This window comes from Bacillus rossius, chromosome 1 (genome assembly GCF_032445375.1).
Source record: "Bacillus rossius redtenbacheri isolate Brsri chromosome 1, Brsri_v3, whole genome shotgun sequence".
NCBI classification, from domain to species: Eukaryota; Metazoa; Arthropoda; class Insecta; order Phasmatodea; family Bacillidae; genus Bacillus; species Bacillus rossius.
The window spans coordinates 131,649,401-131,661,910 of record NC_086330.1 but is presented as its reverse complement, the minus strand read 5'-3'; the positions used below and the strand labels follow the sequence as shown (position 1 = coordinate 131,661,910).

Sequence of the window (12,510 nt, the reverse complement as noted above, 5' to 3'; positions counted from 1 at the left end):
AAACAGAAAAAAATCTGTTACGTAAGGTACACAAATCAAAATGTTAGCCTCTTGATTAGAAAAGTATTATTATTAATAAAAATTAACAATATACCTATAACTATTTACACTTTATTTTACTTTTGACTGTAAACACAGAAAACAAAACTTCCTATTACGAAAATTACTTATTTACATTTAAGAACCTAAATGAATTAGTATTCAACTAATTTTATTGACCCAAATAAACAAAACCTTTATACTATAACTTTTTACACTTAACTTAAGAACATAATCAAAGCAAAATAAACTTAATTTTTTTAAGAACATAAAGAATGCAAAAGATTATGAAAACTTTGTATTACGAAAATACACAATCAAACCAACTACAAAATTAATGACAATGGTATTTTATGTATGATTCACAAAAACAAACATAAATCTTAAAAAGAGAAAAAAAAATTGTACTGAGATTCTTCGTTATTACAAAATAAATAAAAGGAGTTACCATTCTCAGGTACCTAGCTAATATCCAAATGTACAACAAATAATAATGACGTAATAACATCTAACTAAATTCGAAAGAAATCCACTTTTGACGAATGAAATAAACAATACAATGACCCAACTAAAGAAAAAAATATTTAATAACCTAACCTAAAAACTTAAAGTTACTTGTATTCCACTAAGAACATTAATTAAATAAACACAAAATTGTGTAAGCAAATTGAATTGTAATTAATTTGCAGTGAATAATAAAGAATTTGTAGTCGAAAAAATCAGTATTCGCATGCGTGTGGCACAGTCGTCTGCCATCATATGTCTGCCCGTTCGGGTAAGCACACTTAGGCATATTTCCCCACCTACACCGCGCCGTACCACGCCATGCCACGCCACGCCACGCCACGCCACCCCCTCCCACCCCTCGCGCGGCTGCACAGCGCTCATTGTGTGCGGTGCTTGGCAAGTTTCTTACTGGCGTTAACTTCAGTTTCATATTTTGTAATGACTCCGTAAATGTTACATCAGAATAGCTCTAATATTTTGTCTCCTGTCACAAACTTATAAAACATTCACATAAACCTTACTCATTTCAATTTCCCATTTCATACAAACTTTCATCCCCTATTCCCTATTGTTATTTTACACCCTTGAATGTAAAACTTTTACAAACTTTGAATGTCATATTTATTTATATCGAATCAACAGCCTAAAAAATAAGTTTCAAGCTTCTAGCTCTAAAAATGACGATAATTCCATACAACTTTCCATCCCCCCCCTTTCAACCCTTTTCTCGCATTAAAAAGTAGCCTATGTCCTTTCTCAGGCTCTAGACTACCTGTGTACCAAATTTCATTTAAATCGGTTCAGTAGTTTTGGCGTGAAAGCACGACAGACAGACAGACAGACAGACAGACAGACAGAGTTACTTTTAGATTTATAATATTAGTAAGGACTATGGGCAAAAATCATGTTATTTTATCATTGGCTTCGAATGAAAACCTCTAATTTCAGAAATAAACACTTTGCAGCAGAAGGGAAGGGGAGGGGGGAAACTGCTTTTAAACAAATTTTATACAATTTAATACATTTCAAATTTAATTTAGTAATTATTTATGTACTTGACCAAAACTGAGATATGAGGTTTCCTACCGAATAATTCAATAAAGAAAATATTTTTTGAGTTATTGTTTTCATTATAAGCTGATGTTTTTAGTAACATTTATTGCTGCATTCATAGACTTACTATGTAAGCACAAATGAAAAATAAAACTTAACAAGAGTCCTGACTTGCATTTATGATTAAAAATAATAAAAGTGGCCATTAATGATTTATTGATAATAGTTGATCAATTATATATTGCCTGATTTCGATGAATGATTGGTGAATATAGATGAATAATGACATGATAGAGTCTTGATGACATGGATAACCTTTTTGGCTTAATGCTCAGTTTGATCCCCTAGAAACACTATAATGCAAAAAATTGTTAAATACCCATTACTCACTTTGGAAGGTGCATCTTCAATATCAATCAATAACTTCTGTGGTATTTAGAGGAAGAGATATCACAATAACCAATCCTTAACTTGAGAAGATAATTTATTAATTACAAAAAATATTTAAACTAGCGTAAAATTTTACTCAGTACTTAAACCACCATTCAGGCATCGTTGCCACTAAGCCAAACAAATAAAAAAAAAAAACATGTTTTAATGAAATTTCCCTTGACCCCTTTAAAACAAAGCTTGCAAAGAGGTTTCCTCACTTTGCAAACATCCATTGACGTAGCCACCGATACAGGAGGCCACTAAACTAACTGGTAAAACATGGTAAATGTACAGAGTGAATACAGACACATTGTGAGTATAAGCTTCTACATGATGCTCCAACTTTATGTCAATTTACTTGGAAGCATTGTTTCCTTCTTTTCCTACAGTGGTGATGGTTAATTCCAGGCCAAAGTATGCACTATTAGGGTTTTTCCAAGGCTTTTAACCTTGTTATTATAATGTTGGGTTTTAGTAGACATAGTCAGGCAATGAAATGCAAATACTATATATGGATTAATGATAATAACGTATTTCTTTGCACAGGTTGAGTCTTGTATCTATGGTTTTGTTTGAACAAAAATTAAATAAGTTTCCAGCTGTTATTATTTTTTTTACATATATTTGACGTTGATTGCTCCAGTGAAGAGTTGCATGTTTGTAGGCACAGCCAAGAGCTCAACATGTGAAGAGGAAAGATGCTTACCCTCTGCATGGTTTCCTCGAGGGATGGCACAGGCAGACGCGGCAGAGATCCCTGAAAGCTATAGAGCAGAGGCTTGGTGACGCCGGACAGGACTCGGACGAGCACAACCCACACCTTGGTGGAGGGGGTCACGGTCCGGCCCTTACCTCGCTCCTCGTACATCCAGCCCTTGTACAGCAGGATCAACTTAAGGCTGTAGCGTATGGTGTAGATGATGGATAGCCAGACCAGCACACCCAGCAAGGTGCAGCTCACCAGTTGCCATTGCAGGGTTGTCCTGAGTGGAACGAGCGTCGACGACATAACTATCCTGCATCCTCCAGGTCCGTGGTGGCCGACATTTGGCACGTCTGCCCACGGCACCACTCCATTGTTAAAATTAAATTTAATTAAAATTAATAACACAATCTTCAGAGCTACAATCTCACTGATATAATGATCAGTTGCTAGTACTTAATATGTTTGATCAAAAACCAAAATTACATAAATATTAATGAAAATGAAGTTTTTGTTGTTAATACAAAGAGATCATACAATATACAAGTTGGCCCATAAGATTTTTAGATTTTTGTGATTCACATTCAATTTTTAAAAGGTTGGTAAACCTTGTACTTGAATGCATAGCATACAGAAGTCATTACGACTACTGTCTTTGGGTCTACAGAATTCAGAACCAGAAGAAACCATTTGTACTTAATAACTAGTTGTATCCTAATCTTCATCACTTTGAATCAGAACTAAAAAATTTTTTTACTGTCACATTGTACATTAATAAGTTACATATAAATGTACAGAATTATTAGTATAATAATGTTACAAAAGCTAGTGACGAGGCTGGCCAGCAGCCCATGCGCCAGTCTGAGGGAGGAGCGCAATGCAGGAAGTGCCAGACCTTCTATTACTGCTGCACAGTAACTGAATTATTAGAGGTCATTGCTATCCCCCTTCACCTCCTCCAGCACTTCTCCATTGAGCCGGGAAATTCTCTGCGTCTCTCGAGGGTTCGGCATGTCCCCAGAGCCGCGTTTGCGTGAAGTAGTGTAACTAGTAGGATGCCATTGTTCTGGAAGCTTCCAGTGTTATGACGGGGATTCTGATGGCACAACACTTCGGAGGGCTACGAGACTTTTCCAGGGCAGAACTTGGCAATTACATAAACGGAGAGACTGACCTACGAGGACAGTGAAGTGAAGAGGGTGAGTGACTCCCTTGGTGAGTGATAAGTGGGCAACAAGAAAGCTTTGTGTGTGAATATGAGAGCATTGGGGACTGAAGCATCTGATACGGTGTCGTGTGTGCGGCAGACGAGTGAGTAGTGTAAAGCAGTGAGTTGGGACCAAGATTCGCAGTAAGAGACAAACCGTAGAGAGAGCCACTGTCGACCAAGATACAGTGGCGAGAGCGAGTTGTGGACTTTTTAAAAATGTGAGTATTTTGCAAACAGATGATTAAATTGTTATAATTAAATAGTGTCAATAATAGTTTGTAAATTGGGCTATCCTTTCCAAAGCTGTTTCCCAACACGTAACAATAATTACAACACAAATATTTTCTTTTCAATAAGAGTTAGCTAGTTTATGTAAAAGTTTGTAACAAAAATCAATGATCAATTTACTTTACAAAATACTGAATGATGATTGGCAATTGTGATTCAAATTTTGAATTCAAGAAAATAAATACTAATAGTTTAATAGATTATTTGCAAATCCTTTTATCATAAATTTAATTAATTACAGTAATTTACACTCTACTATCCATTAAAACACACCTTGCTGGAAGTTAAGAAAATATAATCTCAAAATTGGCACTTAGATCAATATTGCTTATTGCCATTTAATTGTATTTTACCAGTTACAGAAAATTACTCTGTTACCACTGAGAAACCATGTTCCATGAATTAAACAAAAATCATAGACCCCTATGGTGAAAGGCTTGTAGCTTACAAAATGGACGGGAGAAAGTGAGATCATGCCTAAATTTTATATAATGGCCCTTTGGTAGTACTTACGCTGGTAAATGGCTCGTTATCTTGTCCACGTACGAATGTGCTATTCCCACCTCTGTGAAATGAAGAGCTGCTATAACTGCCACAATGGCCCACAAGCTCTGCAGTGGGGCAGGGTAGACTCCATTTTTGACACTGTTCTGGAAGAAGCAGCAGCAATGATGGTTTTATAAAAGCCAAACAGAAAACTGCAGATATAAAGTTAAAAATTCTCAGGATATAATAAACAAAACTAATTGGCAGCATGCAAGACAGAGCACAAAAATACAATCACTTTGACCAAAGAGAGCCAAAAAAAATGAAAGTCCTTTGAATATTACATAATATTTCATTTCATTTAGCTGCAAGTGCTGACTGTTGACAATTACTGGCTGCATTTTAAAAGGTAAAAAATTAAAATTGAATATCATTAAAGGACCCATAATTTTCTTAGAATATAACTGGAAAACTATTTAGGAAAATTATATTCCCAGTAAAATAGCATGGATTGAACCCATGACCTCTACACTATGAATCAAATGTGGCTAGGTGTTCCAAAACCTAGGCCATTATAGAAATCCTACACTATAACATAAAACAATTTTTTTTTCTCAGTATCTTAACAAGATGAGGCCTTAAAGCACCGCAACATTGCCCCATGATCTTTGTCAGTAAAGCAAATCAAATTATTCAGCTTAGCTTCGTGAAATTCATTAAATGCCATATATTCTATGTCTAGGGGCAGCATAATTCAAACTTAAGGGTTGGAGGGTCGTATGACCCAGAAAGAGAACTGGGGAGGGTGTGGTAGGGAATTGGGGAGGAAGACAGCCAGGTTGTGGGCCCTGAGCACCAGAGTTTGGAAGGTGCCAAATTTAGAAGTTTGCACACATGCAATATAAAATAATTATGTGTCTATATATATTCACACACACACACACACACACACACACACACACACACACACACACACATATATATATATATATATATATATATATTCATGTCATATATGAGCCTGGAGATAATGGCTTTTTTACACATGCTCTACACATAACTAATAATAACTAATACAGAGCCCTCTTTTGATGTAAGTAAACTTGAAAATCATCTAAAGTAAACAAACAGCCTTAAGAACATTAAGCCAGTAAGACTGATCCAACTTTATGATACTGTAGAGTATGGGGAAAAATTTAAAACTATTTTTCTTAATTTATCATACTACAACCTGCAACCTCGTGGCAGTTCTGTAAAAATGGGAGGGCAAGGTTAGTTGACTCCTTGCGACTGGAAAATATGAACTATAGAGCATCCCACTCTTAGATTGCAGTGTGGAAGTAAATGGGCGCATTCTCTCTCTCTCTAACACACGCCGATTGCCATTAGCGCTGTCCTTGTTTCTTCGTGCGTTGTTGCCAAATATCAAACGAAATTAAAATTTTAATTTTTGGACCAAGCTTTTTTTTATATTGTATAGCATCGAAATACGCATCAGTCAATGCTTATTTTGAATACTTAACAATATTTTTAGTGTCCGAAAAAATTAAAAAACATAACTTATTCACTGCGAACTGTTTTGAAGTATTCCGAGATGTTTCACATCATAAAAAAATAACCTACATGTGTATTTCATTCAGATTTTTTTTATTAATAAATTAATGCCTTAGGACACCACCGAACAAATGTTAAGACAAAAACTATACAGGTTTCACTTAAATATTTTTTTTAATATATTGAAATGCATTTTCTCACAAACTGACACATCAAAAAGTTGACCAGCGGAAAACTTTTTTTCTATTAAAGATATATGAGGGACGAAAGCGTGAAAAATGTTCACAATGAATTGAATTAGTTTTTAAAAGCAGCTCCATCTCAATTGCTTCTACAGTTTCCGTGGAAATAGCTGTTAAAGATGTGTCTTATCAGTACAAGAGCGCGCTGCAATAGAGGTTTCTCTCACAAGCTGCCGTCGAAAGAGGAAACAGAGTCGTGTGTTTAGATAAGTGGGGTTCTGTCCTGCAAGCAATTTCAAATACATGGCTTCCTTAGTCAACCATGTATTTCCTTAGACACCCATTTCTGAAAACCAGCCTGCCAGTTAGTATCGCGACGAAGCAACGCGTTGTGTCCGGTGACTCGTTACAGTTATAATTTTGACAAACAAATTATATGTTAACATACGTGATTTTATTTTCTACATTTATTTTTATTACGTATATATAAAATATGGAAGTTAGAACACCGAAAAGAAATTATATCGGTAGGCTACGCGGGAGGGAGCGCAAGATTGTGTTGAATGTATTTGAGTATTTTTCAAAAAATATGAGTGTGTGCAATGGAATTAAGGAAGCTTGCCATTCTTCTGGTAAGCTCCGTGCTACTCTTATGGAAGGGGTATCAACATTGGTCAGCGGTAGCGATAGTGATTAAAAGGTAGGTATGTGATGTTATTAATTTCTTAATCAAGTTAATGTTACATTTATCGTATAAATTCCTATGAATGAAATGTGTGTGAACAGATTCTTGTTGTAAGTTAAAGTTAAAAAAAAATTCCTTATCGGCACAGCCTAAAGGCGCAGGAAGATTTTGATGATTATATTTTGTTACATTGGAACAAAAAAGGATTTTTATATCCTTAAACCCATATTTTTTTCTTCCCCTTGCAGTAATGGTTGTTACAAAATATATTTTAATCGAATCTTTAACATAATATGTAAAATGTATCAAATAAATACGAAGGAATTTAATAGCGATGATGGTACGAAATTTTGAATTATTTTTCTATCCTTCTCAACACCAAGCATTTTATCAAACATTGTTTTTGACAAAGTTTTGGAAAATAATTATGATTTACAAACAATTTAAACAGATTTGCTAAGTTGTCTACTAAGGCAGTTACGTTTTTTTTTGTCCTGGTGAAAATATTTTTCAAACCCATATAGTTATGGCTGGTCGTATCAAAAATTTATTTAGAAAACTTTTTTGGCATTAGGTACTCCGAGTTATGATACGTTAAAACGGATGCGATATTATTCATATTATGGGAGTTGTTGCGATTTTTCTGTTTTTCAAAAAATCTTCCTCATTTTGACACAATTGTTCGGATTTTTCCCATAACTACTCGACCGAGAATTTCCATTACCGTATTTTATTTATGATTTTGGACATGACTTGTCCAAAAATACGGCATTTATCGGGCCCATGAAAATGTGATTTTATATATATATATATATATATATATATATGGGATTTTTAGAACATAAAAGAAAACTATGAGAAATGTTCGTCTACAATAGGTAGTTTTTATTTGAAATTTTCATAAAAGTGGCATTATTACAAATTTATATGTGTAATAGTATATGATTTCTTAAAATGCTTCTTCTTCGATCCGAATTACAAAGACACACATCTCCTGAAATTCGTAATGTGTTAGAGATTTGGCAACAGCGCGCGCCATAAGCCGTGTACTGCAATCTAAGGGTGGGACGGGCTATAGATCCTGACAAGACACCATATAATCTGCTAAAGGGGTCAATTCTCAGAAAAAATAATAATTTACCCATAATCTGCAGCAGTATCTCTAGACTTCATATGAACACATATCTGCTTATAAACATCAGTTATAATCATAAACTAAGAATTGTGTATGTATCAACAAGTCTTAATGTTGAACACAATAATAAAAACAATTATGAGTTGGTCTGATAGTTTTAGTTTCAATAAAAGTTAAATTTTTTTTTCCTTGACACACTAATGATGAACATCTTCCAACGTCTCTGATTAAGGCAATATTAAAGGGATGCGCCTAGTCAGGGTTGTATTTGTGTTATTGAGGCGGGATGTTTAAGTGCGACGCTCACTGTTGCTTCTAGAGCGGTTATCTAGCTAGGATGTGGACAAAGAACTATTCGTCCGCACACAGCGGGGTTTTCGTAAACAGACACCACTGGGATATTTTGAACAGTTTTTAAATCGTGAGGTTTCTTCTGAAGCTCTGTACACCGCGTGTGTACCGAGGTAGGCGGGGATCTTAAATGGGAGAAGAAGAAAAGTAATCAGCAGCACAATTATAATTTTTTCTAAACTCGCCACCGTAAATTATTAAAAGACTCACGTAGTCCCGTAACGACAAACAACGACCGAAGTGCAAGTTAATCTCCCGTCTCTCTCTCGACGAGCTAGCCAGTGGCGCCCAAGGAGACCAGAATGCCTGCCACCTTCACCACCATCCTCACTTCCTACATCGGCTTGACGTCATCAAGGTCAACTCAACGGCGCAGCTGGGAGGCTGGGTCGTGACGAAGCTCGAAGAGGGTAAAACCCAAGGAGGTGAAATACGACATCGAGAAGACACAACTTCATTGTTATTGCTGTGTGATGTACGATCGGAATAACAAATTAAAATTTTCGTGGCAATAGGCGATTTAAAAATGACACGAAAATAAAATTTTGTAGGCAAAAGAGCGAGAAACTATAGTTTCAAAAGTTGGTTCGTAATAAAGAAACATGCGAACAAAACTTTCAGTCAATCACGTAATGGAATATGACCATAACGTTCATACTGGAGGCCAACACGAGGGAATTCCCAAGTGAGGTTATAGAGGAGGAGAGGGGGTTCCATGCTTTTATAAATCACCTTAGATCGAAGAACTGCCATGTTGCGTATTTTAAGGGCAGTGTTCCGTTCGTTGCACGAAGGCCCAACAATCCTAAACACCGTGCGAAAGCAAAAAACACACCAGTACTCATGCATGAAAGAAGCATTTGCATAACGCTGTATTGTACTTTCGAAAGGAACCCTTAATGTTGCTATCGATGATGACGTAAGACAAACAGTGTGGCATAATTAATAGTTGCACCTCAGACTTAAACGAGCGTAAGTCAAAATTTCGCAAATGTTGATCTATTTCAAATTAAATCTTAAAAGTTTGTTTCCTACCAAACATTATCTTTGAAACTAGCTCGACAATTTTTCAATGAATTAGCGAGAGTTATAAGTGCCTACCTACGTTGATCCAAACAAACGTCAGCATAGTCACAATGTTATGAACCTGTGGACCTTATGGCTGAAGGAAAATGTCTCCCTTTTGAAATTAATTAATCAAATTTTCCTTCTTGAGGGTCTCATGCGCATGGATGGTAATAGAAAACAGGTATCATTTAAAGAACAGTTATTTACTCTCCTGTAAAGTTTTCCAATTGTAAACTAGGATCGTTTGGTTCTGGGTTACAAAATATGCTCTTAATGATCGAGTTTTGAGTTCACTTTCTACATGTGTAGGGTTAGATACCTATTAGTTGCCACGAAAAAGACGTCCCGTAACCAAAGACTCTGGAAAATTATCTACACAAAAAAGTATTAAGAAAACGAACAACAATGATATAAACACATGTGAGCGAGTCTTTAAGTACTCACCAGGAGCGTGTAACATCTAACTTCGGTAACAAGCAAATTCATGTGTTCTCAGTTGCAAATACACTTCTTAAACAAAACTCGGAAACGAAATTTAACGAAAATATCTCTAAAATAATACCGAGCGTGAAAAACATATATGGAAATTGTTTTAAACAACATTTCTTGACGCGAATCACACGTAGTTTTCGCAACCGCCACTAGAATTCGTTGCCGGAGCGCAGCTACGTCGACTATTCTGTCATTAGATTTGAAGATTGAAATTTGAAACGGCGAAAAAGATTGGGGGGGGGGGGGAGAGGGGGGGGGGGCGACTTTGAACCTGATTTTCGAGAAGGCATTTTCTTTAAATACTGCACATCTTTTTAGAATTAAATAAACAGTTAATACTACAAAGTTAACCTTTCGCGTTGTGAACTTTGGTTCGCACCATCCGCCACAGATGGCAGCACCGTGGTTACACATTACCGTTCCGTTCACGAAATTACTCCTACCAAATGCCGTATTACCGAGGGCTAAGATGTTGCACATCAACAATGAAATCGCGAAGAAAGCAGCCAATAGCATTTGGCTCACCTTGAACCTGGCCAACCTCTTCTTCCAGGACCGTATCCCGGACTGCCAGACGAGGTGCAGGACCTCTCGGTCGAAGTTGACGTCCCATCCCTCGTGGGTGATGGAGAACGAGAAGGCCACAGCCGAGTGGGCTTCCGCCATGACCCTTGTGGCTCACGTCACAATTCTGCAACCACAACGTAACAACTGTGTATCTTCATGCAAGATTGACGACACAATAAGCACTTGCGCACTACCACCACAAAACGAAATTGCCCGGTTCTTCACTGTTTCTCAATAAACCTAAATGCAAAGCCTCAAGTTGTTTTCAGTCTTGGGCCATGGGTAGGGACCTGAAAAATGTGCGGATTCATTTCGTAATAGGATAAAATTCAATAACTCTAAGTTGCTTCCGCTATTGGCACACAGTTTATAGGGAATAATCTTCGCCAATGAGACACCCTCAACTAAAAAATTACCGAATCGTGGGCTCGTAACTATAATAAGGTTTGTGATTTAGTTAATCAAATAACAATTCGTGAAAACTACCCATGCCAAATTAAAGCAAGAAAAGCATTATACCAGCAAAAATATTTTGTTACACAGCTAAAACAATACTCGTATAACACAGTTTAACAACAAGTAACACAAGTAATTAAAATAATAAACAAGGTCAGTAGCGAGTTAAATACACCTTCCCGCAACCAATGAACAGGTCAGTACATATACAAAGCATTGTAGTCTCTTTCCCAGAGATCACTGAAAACGCGAATTTTTTCGGTCTTTAGTCATGGGTAGCTCGATATGCCCCCAAAGAAACATGCATTTTTCGCGAAAAGATTCCGAGAGTAGATGAAAGTTAAAAAATTGTAGCATCGTCTGTGTTTCGTGATTGGGTGAGTTTCGTTCTTAGGCCAAGTATATTGTTACAATACCAATCAAAGTAATTCAGTGCGAAAGCAAACACATCCTAAGAGGCTGAGTTAAATAAGGCAATTGAGTTTTTTTGCAGACGGTCACTAATCAAAAGGAAGAAATCGCTGGTACGCGTATAGCTTGTTGCAGTCTAATAGGTGTTCAGATTTTTTTTTCGCGAAAAATGCATACCCCTACCAATAATGAAATACATGAATTACCTAATATGCTCCAACCTTACGTAACCGGAACAGAAGGTAAAATATGTCAGCAGCCAATGAACAATAGACACTGCCTTGTATGTGCACAAGTGTGTGGAGTTTAGCACGGAACCAGAAAATAAATACATTTTTGCAGGCTTTAGTAGAGAAGTTGGAAGTAGTTAGAATTACAAACACTATATTAATGTTTTGCACAGTTCTGTTAGGTGCTAGCAATGATTTATGAGAGGCAGTGGCGGAGCCAAGGGGAAAACCTATTCAACGCCAACTTAAACGGGCTGAAATGACGTTTTTTTTCGGGCAGATAAAAATAATTGGTAAGGAGAGGGGGTCCGTCATAATAGTTTAGAGCCTATTCCACGCGACACGTTTTGTTTGGCAATTTACTCGAACTGCCAATAATCAAATTTTTTCGATGTGGAGAGCAGTTAGCGATAAAACGAAAGAGACCACTCGATCTGCCCAATTCCAAATCGGGTTAGTCAGATTATGCAGTGTGGACATCGACTGTCAATTTTCGGTCCACACTGGCGTGAGCGTCGTCGGAGCAGGTGTCATTCTGTTGTTTTTGCGGTACTGCGGTTGTCATTAAAAAATAGAGAGAAGCATATTTATAGACATATTATATTTGTAATAAAGACTTTCCGTGTTTATGGGTGCCTCCAAAGAGCACTATCACGAAAAA

General features: G+C 36.6%; 1 protein-coding gene across 8 annotated transcripts in view; it reads right to left on the bottom strand.

The window, feature by feature from the left end:
• Window positions 1–12,510, bottom strand: part of LOC134546155 (carnitine O-palmitoyltransferase 1, liver isoform) — a 126,442-nt gene that overhangs the window by 39,395 nt on the left and 74,537 nt on the right. For all 8 annotated transcript variants that reach the window (XM_063388709.1, XM_063388715.1, XM_063388711.1 and 5 more), the window contains 3 exons: window positions 10,711–10,876; window positions 4,746–4,882; window positions 2,738–3,014 (listed from right to left, as the gene is read on the bottom strand). In XM_063388709.1, the coding sequence (XP_063244779.1) occupies window positions 2,738–3,014; window positions 4,746–4,882; window positions 10,711–10,851 (555 nt within the window). In that variant the 5' untranslated portion in view covers window positions 10,852–10,876. The remainder of the gene's footprint in view (window positions 1–2,737; window positions 3,015–4,745; window positions 4,883–10,710; window positions 10,877–12,510) is intronic.